We start from the raw sequence: 17,058 nt of genomic DNA, 5'->3' as shown, positions 1-17,058 counted from the left end.
TTTTTTAATATAACTGGCCTTTTAAAAAAAATTTGAATGACTTATTCTTATCTTTATTTAGGGCAGTGTACTGTTTAGATTTGTTTCTTTTTGGACATAGCTGAATCAAGTCTTTTCCTCAGGTTACTTGTTAAGTGGTTTATGTTTTTGCAGATTTTATACAATCAACTTTTCAATATCTATTGTTTTATCTTCTGAAAGGAAGAATTTTTTTAAGCCAGATTTTATGAGTCTTTTTGGAATGTTTTAGAAGTAGAATGGTTTCTGTATTCTTGTTGTGAAGTTAAAGTCCCATAAATTTTATTTTAGGAATTTTTACTTTTCATTCTGATTTGGCTGTTTCTGCCGAAAAAAAAAGTTCCTGAAATATCATGTTTTGGAATGATTAGTTAGGTATTCATTGTTTTGAGGAAAATAAGGGATAGTGCCTCAAATGTTGTTTAATATCATTTGGCAAAATAGTTATTATGATGTGCAGGAGAATTTTATCTTGGAGATATATTTTATGTATATTTTATCTTGATTGTATTTTTTTATCCTAGTAGTATTTTTGTCCTGTGAAGCTATAATATGCAGACTGAAAAGGAAAAATGACCTAACATAAGAAAACATGAATCAAAGCCTGATTGAAAGAGGTTGAGGAGTGAGTTGGTTGTGAAGAAATGAAAAGATGGAAAAAATGCTGTTTCTAAAAGATTGGTTCTGAAAGGGTAGTAATGTCATGTAAACATTTTTGAAAGAATAGAGAACCAATGTTTGTTTCAATATTTGACAAGGAAGGCACCAGCTGATGAGGGTAGAACTCATTCACAAGTTAATTTTGCTACTTTGTATTTCAAAATGTGTCACTTATTTAATTTATAATAAATGTAATTAGTGAAATATTGATGTATAAATGTAATTATAAAAAGAAATGAGTCAAAGACTTTGAAAGTACAATCCATTCATATTGACATGTGAATTGCTGGTGTTTTAAAATAAAATTAGTCTTTGCAAATAAATAAGTTAACTTCCTCCCAATAAACAAACAAACAAAAAAGCAAAAAACTCACCCTTAATTTTATAGTTTTGCAGATAATTAAAACAAATAAGTTGGTGTGATAAGTATATAATATTTAGCATTTCTTAAACAAATGTTTTAAATCAAGGGTAATAACATGATAATGACCATGGTAAAAAATACATCTACAATTAGAATTCTGTTTACAAACTGAGAGATTTGTGGAACATGGTCATTGGAATCCGTTGTTTGCTGCAACAGACGGCACCATTCTTGAAACATATTTCTTATGCTATTGCACCCACTTGCTTTATACTTCTATTTAGACTGGATCAATATTCCAAAACTATTCTTCAGAAGAATGATGATTGATGATTTTCAGATCTTCAGTTGTTAGAAAATATCTAGCAGTTTGGATGGCTCATCAGATAGGTCAACATTTGCATTTTTGGGCTCTTTCTAAGGTTTTGTTTAGGCTCTTTGCTCCATATTAGAAGAAGACAACTTCTCTTGGTTAAGATGTTCAAATGAATGATGTCTTGTAGGATTAAGTTTCTGAAGCAATAGATGTTCTTGATCGTTTTTAGTATACTTTGAAGGTATGATACTTAACAGAATTCAAACTTAGTTTTCACTCATAAACATTGTTTAAATTAAAAAAATACATTTTGGATTATTTTTTTCTTCCAGATCCTATGAGCTTTCAGGATGCTTCGATACCAGTATCTTTGCAGAATCTACAAAGGATTCTTCCCGTACGGTTTTGAAACTGGCGTATTTAATAGAGGCATACACCCAAAAGAAATGCATTCATCAGTCAGCCGGCGCAGTGAACCTGAAGATGGAGAACATGCAAGTGTTTCCAAAGATCAGGAAATGCATCATTCTCCAGGTGGAAACCATGAAACTGTAAAACAGCTACACGTACCTGTGATGGTCAATGAAGTTATTAATTTTTTAGCACCACAGCAAGGGCAGGTGAGTTAACTGATTTCTTTCTATAGTTGATTATTTTCAGAAAGTCCAAATTTGTGTCTGAAAGACAAATGCTAGAACTTGTGAGTAAACATTTATTTTAAAAGAGCAAGTTTAATATAATTTTTTTCTAGAAAGTTCTATTGTAATTTCCACATATTGATAATTATCTCTTTACTTTTAGAAAGTTGGCTTTTTACGCTACAGACCCTGCTAAAGGTGACATTTTAAATCTCCTAAGTCGTACTTCCTGCCTTTTTGGTACATACAGCCCAAGCTAACTTTACTCCTTATTAGTTTTCACATATCAGCTGCTGTACAGAAGCTACCCATATTCATCTTATTTAATACTTAGGTAGTCATTTTTTACATGATCTTTCAGACTGTTGATCAAAAAAAATTTAAGAAGGCCTTGTTGCTAGTGTAAAACGTAGGCAGTGAAATGATTAATGTTTCTAAAATGTTACCAGCTCAAAGACAATAATTGGCCTCATTTCTCTCTCCTTAGGTGTAATATATGGATAACAAAATAATTTTATATTCTTTACTACAATATTGACCTAGAGAAAAGCATGATCTTCTCTCAATAAGTATAGGTGTAAATGTAAAAACATCAGAATTTATGTGAGTGATGTTGCAAAAGATATTTGAAAGGAAGAAAGAGCTAATACTGACTTAACTAGATTTCTTAAAGTACTTTTTTGTCTTCATTAAAACTGAATGACTATAATTTTTACTGTAAAAAATCTATACGATGTTATGAAGTAGTGAAAAGTGGGATCTTCTCAAGACCTTAGACTCTGTGTAATTATTGAATAAATTATTGTGAATAATTTTCTTAACCTGATGTTATTTACTCTGTTAACAAAATGTTAGGTATTACTTCTAGTGTTAATTTTCGATCTTCATTAGCATAAAAGATCCTTAAAAATAGTAAACTTATTCCCCATTTTGATTCTACAAAGATCCTTTTCCTTTCCTTAAAAATAGGACTAATGGCGATCTTGGTAGATTTTTCATTTCATCATCATGGGAGCCAGAGGCCCTGCCAGCTGGAGAGTTAAATCTGAATCAGGCCTCTTCCTGTATGATTTTTGTCCCAGTTTTATTCTAAATTCTCTCCAAAGAATCACCATGTTAGAGGCCTCATTCTTTTTTTCTTTTCCTATCTTGGCAGTATTAGTAGACCTCTCAGAAGGTCTAGCCTTGCTCTGCTGCTCAGTGACCCTGGAGCAACCAAGGAATGTCATGTAATAAAAATAATAGTTGTTCTTTAGACACAGTGCCTTGCAGGCATTGTTTCATTTGCTCTTTGTATAGATCTGTAGGTGAAGAGAAATATGGTAGAGATTATTATCCCATTTTATAGATGAGGAAAGTGAAGGTCAGAGACATTAAGGGACTTTCCCATGGTCATACTTACCTTTTTGACATAATGTCCTCATCTAAGGTATTTTGTATACCTTATGGTGGGATACGAATCAACAAGCATTGATTAAGTGCCTTCTCCATGTGAGAAACTGAGCTCAACTCAGAGGGTACAAAAAATGACAAAAACACAAAAACATTCCCTTCTCAAGGAACTTAACATTCTTTTCTCCTCCAAACTAAGTTTTTATTAATATCTTTTTTTATATCACCATAATTTTCCCCAGTATTCTTTCCCCTTTCCTTCCCAAAGGGCCACCACCCCTTATATGAAATAATATTTTTAGAGGCAAAAAAAGGAATAAAATAGGGAGAAAATCAGCATAACTGATCAATATATTGGAAAAATCTGAAAATATTTGCAAGGTAGAAACCACTACAGACCTCTCACTTTTGCAAAGAAGTGAAATGGGAATTTTCTCTTATATCTCTTCTTTCAAGTTGTGAATTGTTCTTTATAATTTACATTGTCACAGTCATTGTGTGTGTTGTATTCTTGGCTCTGCTTACTCCACTCTGTATCAATTTATGTAAATCTTTCTCTGTTTCTCTGTATTCATCATTTCTTATAGCATGGTAATATTTTATTATATGTACCACCATTTGCATAAGTTTTCTTGAATTGTCTAATTCTTTTTTTGTGTGTCTAATTCTTTACTATCACAAAAAGTGTTGCTATAAATATTTAGATGTACTATAAAGAGTTAGATGGAGACTGTCTTCTAATCAATGACTTCCTTGGGATATGAATCTACTTGTGAAATTATTGGGTCATATGTTTGCATAATTCCAAATTGCTTTACAAAATGGTTGTATTGATTTACAGCTCCACCAGTAAATACACCGGAGTGCCTCACTGCTCACAACCCCTTCAACATTGATCATTCCCATCTTTTATCATCTTTGACAATTTGCTGGGTATATAAAGAAAAGCAAAAGCGATTTTTACTTTCAAGGAACTTTCAGTCTAATGGAGAGAAAACATGGAAAGGAGAAGGTATTTGCAAGATATAGACAGAGGAGAAGGAAGGCCACCTTCTAGGGGAAGGCGCAATTGACTGAGGCAGGGGATAGGGAATGCCTTCTGTAGAAGGTAAGGCATGAGAAAAACCAGTGGTGCCAAGAGACAGTGAGGAGGGAGAACATTCTAGGCATGGGGAATAGTCATGTATATGAAAGTGATGTTTAATTATTGTTTTTCAGTAGTCACTAGTCAGTAACCATTTATTTAGCACACACAGTGTGCCAGGCTCTGCGCTAAATGCTGGGGATCATATGAGACAGTCCAGGCCCTCAAGGAACTCACAATGATTGTGGACACAACACATCAAAAGAAGGCAAAGGGGTGGTAGGGTTGGGGAATAGTTAACCCACCTAGGGGCATGAGGAAGTCCTACAGTGGTGGAAGGAAATGACCTGAGAAGGCATGAGTTTCAAAGTTCCTTTTATCTTGTAGGATGACAAGGATATAACACGACAAGATTTTTTATAGTCATATATGCCATCTGAAGAGGTCCTAATGAAGAAAAATAAACAAGTGTTACTTAAAAAATCTTTCTACATTAAAGGATACTAATTAGTAGGAAGACATAAGGTGGAAATCAGAGACTAGAACTGAACTTAGCTGAAACAAATCAGAACTAATTTGAAGCTAATTCGCTGATAACTCCCCCTTCCCTCTTCCTCCTCATGTCATGTAGATCTCTGTCTCCACTACCTCCTTCTTCATTTTTTATCTCCCATGAAGAAGGGGGCTTGTTCCTTGCCAACGTATATGTCTTCTACAAGCACCCTTGACTTCTCCAGTGGATTATCTCCCCATCAACCTCACTTTTTCACTGATCTTTAGTCTCTCCCTGTTTATTAGCTATTTCTCTGTTGCCTAAAAACTTGCCCGTATTTCCCCCATCCTTAAAAAACCCTTACTTGATCAGATCATCTCCACTAGCTGTCATCCTGTGTCTTTCCTTCCTTTCAAAGCTAAACAATGAGAAAACCAATTTTACTTGATAGACCCTCTTCTCTTCTTGCTCTCTTCTAAAATGTCTGCAATTTGGCTTTTAACTTCATCATTCAACTAAAATTTCTCTCCACAGTTACAAGTGATATCTTAATTGTCCAATTTTCTCAGTCCCCATCCTTCTTGACTTAGGTATTCTCTCTTTTAGGGTGTTACAGTGCTTTCTTCCAACAATCTATTTTTTAGTCTCCTTTGCTGGTTCTTCAGCATGCTTACTGAGCATAGGTATTCCCCTAGATAGACTCTATCTTGCGATCTCTTCTAATAAGGGTATAGTTACTCTCACAGAGCCCTCAAGAAATGTTCATTAACTGTTCATTTATAGAACCCTATGTAAATCCAAAGAGCTCATTTTTCTAAAATTTGAAAAAGAGCAGTAATGTGCTAAATTTAGGGTCAGAAGACCTGGGCTTGAATTTTGGCTTTGTCTCATTCTGCCTGAATAATTTTGGTTAACCTCTCTGAGCCCCATTTTCTTGGTCTAGAAAATGAAAGGTTTAGAGTAGATGATATTATTGGTTGCTTTGGCTCTAAATCTTTGATTTTCATCGTCTCCTTAGCCTAGTTCAGTGGTTCGGTCTCTTTAGTGTCATGAGCCCTTTTGGGGGTTGGTGAGACCCATTGTTTTTAAATGCACAAAATAAAATTACATAGCATTAATGATAAAGGAAACCAATTATATGGAGTTTACTATCAAAATACTAAAAAATAAGTTCACTGACCCCATATTAAGAGCCCTTAATATAGTGAATCAGCTCAAATCAGCACTAGGGAGCTATCCAAATGAACTATTACTATATTAAAGACTTAGTAGGTTGTACCATGCTGATAAAACTTCAGATACAGACTTGGTCATGGGCTATCTAGGGTCTAACCTAAATTGAGAGAGAGGCTAACCCCTAGAATACATATGCCACCAATTTCTTTGACCATAGCAGTTTCTAAGGTACATAACTATTACAATGTTGCTCTATCTGTTAATAGTGGGAAAACCCATAGTGCTGAAATAATAGATCTTTTAAATTCTGCTGGAAACAGATCATCAAAAAACTTACTCTTTAATTAATATTTCATTCATGTAATTTTTCTAAGAGAAATAGAGCTTGTTTTCCTTGTTAGCAGCCATTGTTCATGACTCAAATTGGCCTTCTCAGTTAATATTTGTAGGTCTTATTTAAACATTTTCATCCTAAACCTTTTTGTATTGGATACAGGTTTTTAAAACTATGGTTTCAGCTACAGCACAGGCAGCCTAATTATTTTCTAGTGTAATAAAGAGTCATTGCAGCCCTTAGACTAGGAAGGCTTCCATTTCATCCAGAAGTCATGATTTTGCTTCTTTTCTTTCTAAGCCCTTTCTGCTAAATCCCTTTCCCTCATAAACCATGAGTCATGCACTTCACTTGTGTCCATCACACTTAATTACTGTTTTCAGCATTACCATCAACACTGTTGTTACAAATGGGAATTTTGCTTGTAGCATGAACTTCTTAATATCTGAGATACTGTGCATTTGAGGGCCATAATATTTTATAGATTTTTCAAATTTAAGAATTTGTTTACCTAAGTAAAGGGACTGATTTGTAGAAATACTTTAGTACTGAGGGCATTTTAATATGTATTAACTTAGCTTTGCACATAAGGTCAAAATATTAACATGGTTTAAAAAAAATCAATTGTGCATCTCCAAAAATGAACTATAAAAGGAAGTAAATAAAATTAGCATTTTTCCCCATTTAACAAAATATTTTGTTTAGTGATCACTTGTTGAAGATAGTTGAGTGACCCTTAGTAAGGTCTGACAGAATTTCAAGGACTTTTTTTCAAACTAAGTGAAATAGAATTAACCCTACCATTAAGCTGTTGTATTAGAGTGTACAGGAGTTCTGATGCCCCATGTCCAGTAGCTGTCTCACTTATTTTTGAAACATTTTACTTTTTAGGCATTTTTGGATGAAATATCAAGAGAATTAATGACCAGAAAAGACTGGAGATAAGATTTGGGTGACTTTGAGATACCTGGAATCCTCATCTAGCAGATATTCAGGATGTGCTGCCTATTTCTAGAGTCTTTACATTTCAGTGTTCTCCATTCACCTTCATCTGGCCAAGCAAGAGAACAACTGAGGGTTCTCAGTGATCAGTCCTCTTTATTGGGGACTTTTACCCCCTTGGATTCTGCTGCCTTGTAGGAGAAAGCAAGGAGAAAGCTAGAGGCAAACATTTGGTTGCTCCCAAACATCCTGCTCCTTAAAACGTCTTCAGGGCCTGAAGAGTTTTTCTCCATTCTTTATTAACTGAGGTGGTTCAACTGAAAGAAATTATACAAGAAATTTAGGGAAAAGAAAAAAAAAAGGATTATTTTTTTTTTTTTACCATAAAGAGTTTGTAGTTTAGCCTTATCTGCCTACTTCATGAAGGAATTAGAAAAAAAAAAAAGTTTGAAACTTTAACTCAATTAAAATGTATTTCTCTAAACATTTAGAATTTGAATAGGGTAATAAAGGTGTTAACTGAAAAACCTTAATATTTAGAAGTTCTTTCCTTTGCAGAAGGGTTTCCAGGAATTGCTAAATAATACATTTTCTCTAACAAGAGTGTTTGTGTAATATTACTTAAGAAATATTCATTTGCTTAAGGTTATGAAAGGCATGTGGAAGTTGAGTTTTCTAGCATCTTATCAAGTTGTGTTTTCATGATTGTAGCATATTAATAAGCAAGATCTCATTATTGAGTGGGTTAGGTTGTGTCAAAAGTCCCACCTATTCTTCCCAACTCTTTAATTTTGTGGAACAGAATCTGTTTTTCATGGGAAAATAAGAGTAACCCTAGGTACTTCTATTTACCGTGATTCTGAGAGTGGCTTTAAAATGAGCTGGCCTGGGCTCAGATGATGGCTGTGCCACTTACCTCCTGTCTTGTCTCACACAAGTCACATAAGCTTTCTCAGTCATACTTTACTCATACGTAAGATTAAGTGATTGGACTAAATGACCTCAGAGGTGCCTTTTTTCTATATTTTCTCTATATATGTATCCATGTAATATATATATACATCAATGGCAATATTTGCTCTGATGTTGAAAAGATAGTCAGAAATAGTTCTGTAATGTCTGTGATGTAGCTTCAGTAGCACGGTTTTACAAGTAGCCTATAACCATCCTGAGGAAGCCATATGTAGCCAGTTAGTAGACATTTATTAGGCACCTGCTGTGTGCCAGGCACTGTGCTAAGTGGGTTGGTACAAAGAAAGATAAAAGATAGCTTCTTTTCTGAAGGAACTCGCAACTAATGGAGGAGACAATATGAAAACGGCTCTATACAAACAAACTACATATGTGACAGATTGGAAATCATCGACAGAGGGAAGGTTCTAGTATTAAGGAAAAGCAGAAAGAGGCTTCTTATGGTGGTGATTAGGATTTTGGCCAGGACTTGGAGGAAGCCTTGAAGTCAGGAGGGAGAACCTGCCATGTACTAGGGCAACTAGTGAGAACGCCTGTGGCTGGGAGGTAGAATGTTCTGTCAGGAATGGCAAGGAGGCTTGAGTCGCTGGATTGCAGAATACAAGGTGGTGGTTGGGTGGGGGTGTGAGATGTAAGCTGATTGGAAAGGTGGGGTAGTGAGTTATGACTTTTTTGAAGACTAGAGAATTTTATATTTGATTTTGGAGGTGATTGGAAGCCACCAGTATTTATTGAGTAGTGGTATGACATGGTCAGACCTGCACTTCCAGAAGATTACTTTGACAGGTGAGTGTAGGATAGAATGAGGGGAGACATGTAGCCAGAAAATAAATTAAGCCATTGCAGTAGTTTTGGTATGATGCTCTGCACTAGGGTAATGGCATTGTCAGAAGGGAGAAAGATATATACATACAGATATATCTATACCTGTATCTATATATCTATATATCTATATATACATATATGTATATATATCTATATATATGCGTATATAGATATCTATATATACATATATAGATATAGATATCTATATATGGTGCAAGAGATGTTATGAAGGTAAAATAGATAGACTTTGACAACAGAATGAATATTAGGCTGGTGAAATAAGGTGAGGAGTCACACATAGGTTATGAGGCTGAAGGAGGATGATGATGCCCTCAGCAGTGGTAGAGAAGTTAGGGAAAGGATAGAGTTTTGGGGAAAAGATAATGAGTCTAGTTTTAGACATATTGAGTTTAAGATATCTACAAGACATCCAGTTTAAGATGTTCAATAGGTAGTTGAAGATGAAGGGCTGGAGATCACCAGAGAGGTTGACTAGATATGAAGATTTGAGAATCAGCAGTGGAGAAATGATAATCAAATTGATGCAAGCTGACAAGATCACTAAGTCAGGAAGTATAGAAGGAAAAGAGAAGGGCCAGAACAGAGCCCAGAACAATTAGCTTGTGTGACCTGAGCAAAGACCCAGCAAAAGAGATTGAAAAGGAGTGATGAGAGAAGTAGGAAGAGAACCAGGAGAGAGAAGAGAATGATCACCTATATGGAGGACTACAGAGAGGTAAAGGAGAGTACTGAGAAAAAAAGGGTATTAGATTTGGCTCTTGAGATCATAAGTAACTTTTGTGAGAGCAATTTCAATTGAATGATGAAGTCAGAAGCCAAACTATAGAGAGTTAGTAAGACAGTGCAAGGAAAGGAGGTGGGGACAGCTATTATAGACCTTTTTCTCAAAGAGTTTAGCCAAAAAGAGAGATATGGAATGATAGCAAGCAGGGATGAATGGATGGATGGATGGGTGGGTGGATGGATGGATGGTTAGATGGTTGGATGGATGGATGGGTGGGTGGATGGATGGGTGGATGGGTGAATGGGGGGATGGGGGAATGGGTGGGTGGATGGATGGATAGATGGATGGGTGGATGAAGTGATGGGTTTTTTTGAGTGGGGAAGACATGGGGAGATGGTAAGAAGCAGCCAGTAGATGGAAAGATTGAAGATAATTGAGAGAGAAAGAGAAATGTGTTGGAGAAGGTGCAATGAAATGGAATTGTGTGTGCATAGCCTTCACAGGAAGGCTTTGTGATTTCATTCATGTGGATAGCATTTATACCAGTATACCTCACCTTTCTATGTTTTGTGAAAGGTTCCAAGAAGTGCTATGGCCAAAGAAATTTATCCCTGGATGGCCATCCTTCTTATAAGAAATCTCTCCAAAGTCATTTAGTTCTGTCTTTAGACAACCTATGAGGAGTCTGTTGTCAGATCTGTGCTCAAAACCCTTCCAGACTAGAAGGACACACCAAAACTACAGCTTCACTAAGATAGCCTTTGAAATCTAGGGTTACCTCTGTGACACAATGAACATTCAGTTAGCATCTGAATGCAAAGTCCTTATGACCAATTATTATTATTATGACATAATAGCCATGAAAACATCCTTGGCATTCTGGAAGTTTTCCTTTAACTTTTCTCCTGTACCATAGTTTGCCTCATTAGGATTTTATAGGGTAGAACTTAAGGAAAGGAGGTGGGACAGTATATGATGATCACTTTATTTAACATATTGGGTTGAGTATATTAAAATTTCTTTTCTCTAGTTTGAACTTTCCTTTGGAAAACCTGAGAGAATATAAGCTTCTTTCCCCCCATTTTCATTTTGTTTGAAAAAAAGAAAAGCAATGGACTGAATATATAAAAAGATTCAGGTTGTGAATTTTTAATAATAATATAGTTTATAAAGATTTATTTTTCTCATATTTAAAGGCATGATATTTACTTATACTATTTAGAATACTTAGAAATAACTTCTGGTTTAGGAAATAGATGTCTCAGGAGAAAAATAAGGTCCATATTATAGGAGAAACAAGTAGAAATAAAAAGAAGAAAAGCAAATGCTGTTTTCCTCTTCCCATGAGTCATGCTAGGTGCTTTTAGGTGAGCACTAGTCCCTGATCATCATTTCTGCCAGGGTCTTGGTGAACTGTTGTTACCTTTTACCACCATTTTTCCAAGTGCCATACCGTTTTTGTAAAGGGTGGTAGAAAGTATACCTTCACCTCATGAGTTTTTTTTCCAAACATTTAATTTTTATTGTCATTATTTTCCCACTACCTTTCTTACACATATTAGAGAGCTTTAGTAGTACATTTATGATTTTATAATAAACCAAGATGCAGAGCCTTGTGGTGACTCACCTTGTAATAATGTTTTGTGAACTCATTTTTTGGCTTGTATTACTCTTTGCCCCCTTTGGGTAAAACAAATACAGTTTACCAGGAGGTAGTATACATTTTTTTTAAAAAAAGTTTTTTTCTTACTACGAACTGTGATCAAAGAAAGGTTGTTAATTAATTGTTACTGCTACTCATTTTCTTTCATGTCTGTGTTCGTGTATGTTATTTGCTTATTTGAGATGTTAGAAAAAAACACTGATTCAAAAATATATTTTATTTGTTGTACTATTTCTTTACCCATTTGGGGTGTATTACTGTTAAAAATTCACAACCAGATTTCCACAAAAATCCTATTTCTATGTTTACTCTTATTGTCTTTCACAAGAGAAAATTTTGCTCTCACTGGGCTTTTAAGGCATTTGTAGAAGTTGAGGATTCCTGTTTAGGTCAAAGACTTCTGATCTTGAGAACATGTTTGCAGTGCACTTCAGGTAACCAAATTTTATGAAGAACATTGACAAAGTAGAGTACATCATGGGAACTGTAACAAGGATGGTGAAGAGTTTGGAAACTGTCATATGAGCAATGCTTAAGGAAACTGGACTTGCTTGACTTGGAATGACCTTGGTGGTGGATCATGATAATACTTCAGACATTTGAAGGGTTATCTTATAAAATTAGAAAAAATTAGAGAATGTATACTTAATAGAAGTTAGAAGTTAGAAGTTAAAGGGTGGCAGGTTTCCTCTCAATTTAAGGAAGAAGTCTAGTAATCAAAGTAGTGTAACAATAGAATGGCAAAGAAACGCATCCATTGAAACCATGTTAAAATAGACAATTGGTCTTTTGTATGATAGATGCCTTCTTCTTAACCCACTGTGGCAGAATTATGCTCCAGAAAGTCATAATTGACCTTTATTGGCACAATTTAATTTCTAGTGATTTCGGTTATTTATTTTGTTTATCCTTGGTAAAATAACCACATTTTTGTTGAGTTCTTAAACAAGATAGTGAAATCAACCTAAGTGGTAGAATGGCCCAAAGATTATTCTAGAAGAGTTAAAGAAAGGAAAAGGAAAAGCACTGGAGTTGGTTTTATCACATTTTCAAAGACAACAAAAATGTTTCAGGAGATGTTGATCATTGCCCATTGTGGTACTCAAATGTGCATACCATGAAAATAATTGCAGAGAATAAGCATCTATTAAGTGCCAGGCTCAGAAAAGGAAAAAAATAGTTCCTACTTTCAAGGAGCTCACAGTCTCAACTGAGGGAAACAACATGCAAACAGCTATTTGCAATCAAAATATAGATATTAGAATAAGGGGGAGATAATATTTTTCATACAATTCTGGATTGCAAGTTATTCACTCCTGGGCAGTGAAGTGTGTAAATTTTATAATAGCTATTTTGATCACTGCTCAGAGACCTTTTTTTAAATTACTTTCTCCCCCTCTACTATTTTATGAATGATTGGAGTTGCTAGAAGTAAAACTTTCCAAGAAGTACTATTTTTAGTTAGGCGTAGCATATAATAAAGGTTAAAAAGTTGTTCAATATCTGGTTCAGAGAGATGATTATAAATGTAGTTTTGAAATGTGTATTTTTATAATAACACTTATTTGCAGTTTGCATTTTTATATTACATTGTTCAGGTTTAGAACCACATTAAAAATTTATACATAATAAGTTTCTTAATTTATGTAGTTTACTGTAGCATTATTTTCTTTGAATTGTTGACTGTATAACTAAGATTCGCTGATAGACTTATTTATGAATTTTAACATTGCAGAGGAAATTTTATTCTTGTTGAAAGTACAAATTCAGTTAAATTCAAGACACTAGCTATGAATTGTGAAGGTCTATGAATTTAAATTTATTCAATCTCCTGACAAACATTCTGAGCATATTTTATTTAAAGATGAGTAGCCTCCAGTGAAGTGGTACATTTTATACACCAAGATTTCATGTTCTGATTTGATCTAGGATGGAGTACGAATGAGCTGCCAAAGGAAATTGGGTCTTGGTTTTGATTAGTCATGGTAATTTGTTCTGCTCCAATGTTTAAATAAATGTTGGTATGTTTTTTGGGCTGGTTGTTGAGTCTTTAAGGTGTCGGTGTGTTCTCCTGTCCACTGATACCAGTCGAGAAGTCTACGCCACATTCTGTGCTAAGGCATTCTTGTGACACCAGAAGGAATGCACAGCATTGGAGCGTGTATGAACATACATCTATGATGTCTATGTGTTTATGTGGTGGTGATTAATCACATCTCTTTCAGTTTTCTTGACTTTTTTTCATTCCTGTCTTATAACTCCTCAGTTTAATTTACTGGATTATCAGCTATGTCCCACCCATTAAATGTGGTATACCCCAAGGCTTTGTTTTGGGCCCTCTTCTTTCTCTATCATGTTTCCCCTGTTGACCTCATTATTTTAATGGATTCAGTTATCATCTCTATGCAGATGAATCTGACATTTGGAGATCCAGCCTGAGTCTCACTTCTGAAATCCAGTACAACATCAACAGCTACCATTTGGACATTTCAAACTATGTCCTGCAAGCATCTCAAACTCAACCTATTCAAAGACAGAACTCATCTTTCTATTCAAACCCTTAGTTCTCCTGAGCTTCCCTGGCTCTGTGGAAAACATTGACATATTACCAATTACTTAGGTTCACAATCTGGCATCATATTTGATTTTTCCCTCTTCATAATATCCATTTACTCTCCAAATCTTGTCTATTCTAGTTTCACATCTTCCATTAATATGGGGCCACAAGCCTAGGGAAGATCATTATATAACCCATTCCTGAGATATTGTTCTTCTAATTGTTCTTCTTTCCTTAAGGCTTTTCTTTCAAGTCTCTCTCTTACCTATCTTGTGGGCCTCATAGCTTTCAAAATGATTTTCCCAAATTACAGAGTCACTCCATTGGTCTATAAACTCTACTGTCTTCTTCTACCTTGAAGACAAAGTGTAAACTCTGCCTTTGGAAGCCTTCTGTAGCCTGGCTGCAAACTATTTTTCCATTACTCTCCTTTATAAACTCTGAAGTCTAGCTAACTCACTGAGTCTCAAGTTTCCAAAATTTTAAAATGAGAAGGGTTGAATAGGATAAACTCTTGAGTTCCTTCGAGCTTTAGATTTAGCTCTAGATTATGACCTAGAAGAGAGCAGGAGTAAAATTGAGGCCTTGGGAGATTGCTACTATTTATTCAGAGAATAGGAAGAGCCATTAGCTTTGAACATGGCTTATAGGGAAGAAAGGTGCTTGGGGATTTCGTAATGGGGAAAGAGTTGGAACCACTGTGGGAAATTTGAGATTTGTCTTTAAGGCTCAATTTTAGTTTGAAATCTACAAGTTTTGGGGAAGTGTTTTCTGTGGCTAAGATCTCTTTGATGTTCATGATGTTTGTAGGACTTTGCCTTCACACACATTATTCCATCCCCTGTCCCTTTGCCTTGCTTCAATCTTTGTTTTGTGTTTTATTCAGTGAGCAAATATTAAGTGTATGAGTTGGGGAGAGAAAGAAAAGGTGAGAGAAAGCTTACACTTTAATGGGGAAGACAACATCTACTTTAAGAAGTACATATTGAGAGGATGACTGACATGTGCTCTTTCCTTACCTCTTTCCAAAGCTTGGAAAGCCTACAAATATAGGCTGGAAATAGGAGGTGGTGGACTTTCAAAGAGGAGGACATTTGATAAGGTGAAAAAAAGGAATGAGCTGGAATCAGGAGCCCTTGTGATCAAGGCCTGCTCAAGGAACTCTGGGACTATGGATATTGCATCTCAGAACCTCTAAATTGTTATCAAATCCCTTCACCATTTGACTTCAACCTACCTTTTCTGACATCAGCCCTGTTAAAATAGTATAAAAGGATAAAAAGGCACATTTTATGAATTTACTAATTGTTTTTCTTTACTTCAGACATTAAGATTTCAGTCTAACGTATATATTCCCCACATTCCTCCTGTCCCTCCAAAACAACTCTTTAAAATTATGGGAAAATATTTAACACAAAAAGTAAAATAAATCTTTAAATCTGTTGATATCTGTATGACATCTCCTCCTCCCCCAAGCCCTTTAAATTAAAAAAAATATATTTCTTTTGTTTGTCAAACACTTAGCACAGTGCCTGGCACATAGGAAGCACTGTATATTTGTTAACTGTTATACCATAGTCACTTTCTAAAGAAAAACATTTAGGCAAAATAACTAGTGTAGGGCCCTTGGCTGACAGCTTCTAAAATATTCTGTACACGTAGTCTACCAGGTCTTCATGGAGAGGAAGGAAGTGACTCATCATTATTTCTTTGTAACCAATTTTGGTCATTGTCTTTAATCTGACTTCTGATGTCTTTAATGTTTTAATCGACGTTACTGTGGTTGTGTGCTCTATTTCTACTCTTTCTTTGATCTTTCAGTTCATCGGTTTTTCTTACTTCCTCACATTCACAATTTCTTACATTCAATTCCATTATGCTTTCATTTACCCCTTTTTATTTAGCCATTCCACAGCTGAAAAGCGCCCACTCAAGGGTGGTTGTTGTTACTACTGCAATAAGTAGAATGTTTTACATAATTTGGCAAATAGAAGATCTTTCTATGATTTACCCCTTTTGATTATATGCCTAAAAATGGTATTTCTGGATCAAATTAATAGTGTAGTCACTTCATTTTTTTCTTTAAGTCCAAAATGATTTCTAGGACAACTGGCTCAATTCAGTGTTCTTCCAACAGTACGCTGTAAGCTGTAGCTTCCTTCCCATGGTGCCAACAGTATTGACTATTTCCATTTTTCATCATCTTTGCCAAAATAATGGGAGTGAAGTTAATACTCAGAGTTGTTTTAATGAGCATTTCTTTTTTTTTATTTATTTGGAACAGTCTTACAAATGAGGTTTTTGATAACTCTTTGAAAATTGTTCCTGTCTTTTACCTGCTTATTTCTTATGTTATTTCATTTTTGTCTTTGTATCTCCAGTTTCTAATATAATACCTAAAACTGTAGCTTATTGAATTGAATCGAATTGTTGAATTACCTGTTGGGGGAATTGCTGCCCAATATGTTTTTATAAATTCCTTATGTACAGCTTGGATATCATACTTTTTAATCACATAGACCAAAAGCAATGATTTTTCCCACCTGACTGCTTCTCTTCAAGTTATATTGATTTTGTTCATGTGGAAACTATTAAATTTTATATTATCAGATTATCAGTTTTCCTTTTTCTAATCCTGTATATCCCTTTTGACTTGAAAAAATTTTCCCTTAACTATAACTGTGAAAAATACTACTTTCTGATATACTTTTTTTTTTAAAAAAATGTAAACTATTAAATTCAAGTTTCTTATTCATTGCCCACTTATTTTGTTATATAATAGAATTAAGATGCTTGCCTAAAGCTATTTTTTATGAAATTGCTTCTGATTTTTCCAGTAATTTTTATCCAGTTTAGAGGATGTCTCCTAGTAGATGGGA

At 34.8% G+C, this 17,058-nt stretch overlaps 1 protein-coding gene and 1 long non-coding RNA gene across 5 annotated transcripts in view; one reads left to right on the top strand and one right to left on the bottom strand.

The window, feature by feature from the left end:
• METTL15 (methyltransferase 15, mitochondrial 12S rRNA N4-cytidine) overlaps positions 1–17,058 on the top strand; it is a 223,365-nt gene that overhangs the window by 3,498 nt on the left and 202,809 nt on the right. For all 4 annotated transcript variants that reach the window (XM_072619286.1, XM_072619284.1, XM_072619282.1 and 1 more), the window contains exon 2: positions 1,691–1,978. In XM_072619286.1, the coding sequence (XP_072475387.1) occupies positions 1,709–1,978 (270 nt within the window). In that variant the 5' untranslated portion in view covers positions 1,691–1,708. The remainder of the gene's footprint in view (positions 1–1,690; positions 1,979–17,058) is intronic.
• Positions 1,949–10,728, bottom strand: LOC140510546 (uncharacterized). The gene is made up of 3 exons (XR_011969277.1): positions 10,516–10,728; positions 4,778–4,919; positions 1,949–2,035 (listed from the first exon to the last, which is right to left on the bottom strand). It is a non-coding gene; the product is annotated as an uncharacterized lncRNA (long non-coding RNA).

Source organism: Notamacropus eugenii, chromosome 6 (genome assembly GCF_028372415.1).
Source record: "Notamacropus eugenii isolate mMacEug1 chromosome 6, mMacEug1.pri_v2, whole genome shotgun sequence".
Taxonomy (NCBI): Eukaryota; Metazoa; Chordata; class Mammalia; order Diprotodontia; family Macropodidae; genus Notamacropus; species Notamacropus eugenii.
The sequence above is the reverse complement of the archived record's forward strand: the minus strand, read 5'-3'. Positions and strand labels throughout refer to the sequence as shown.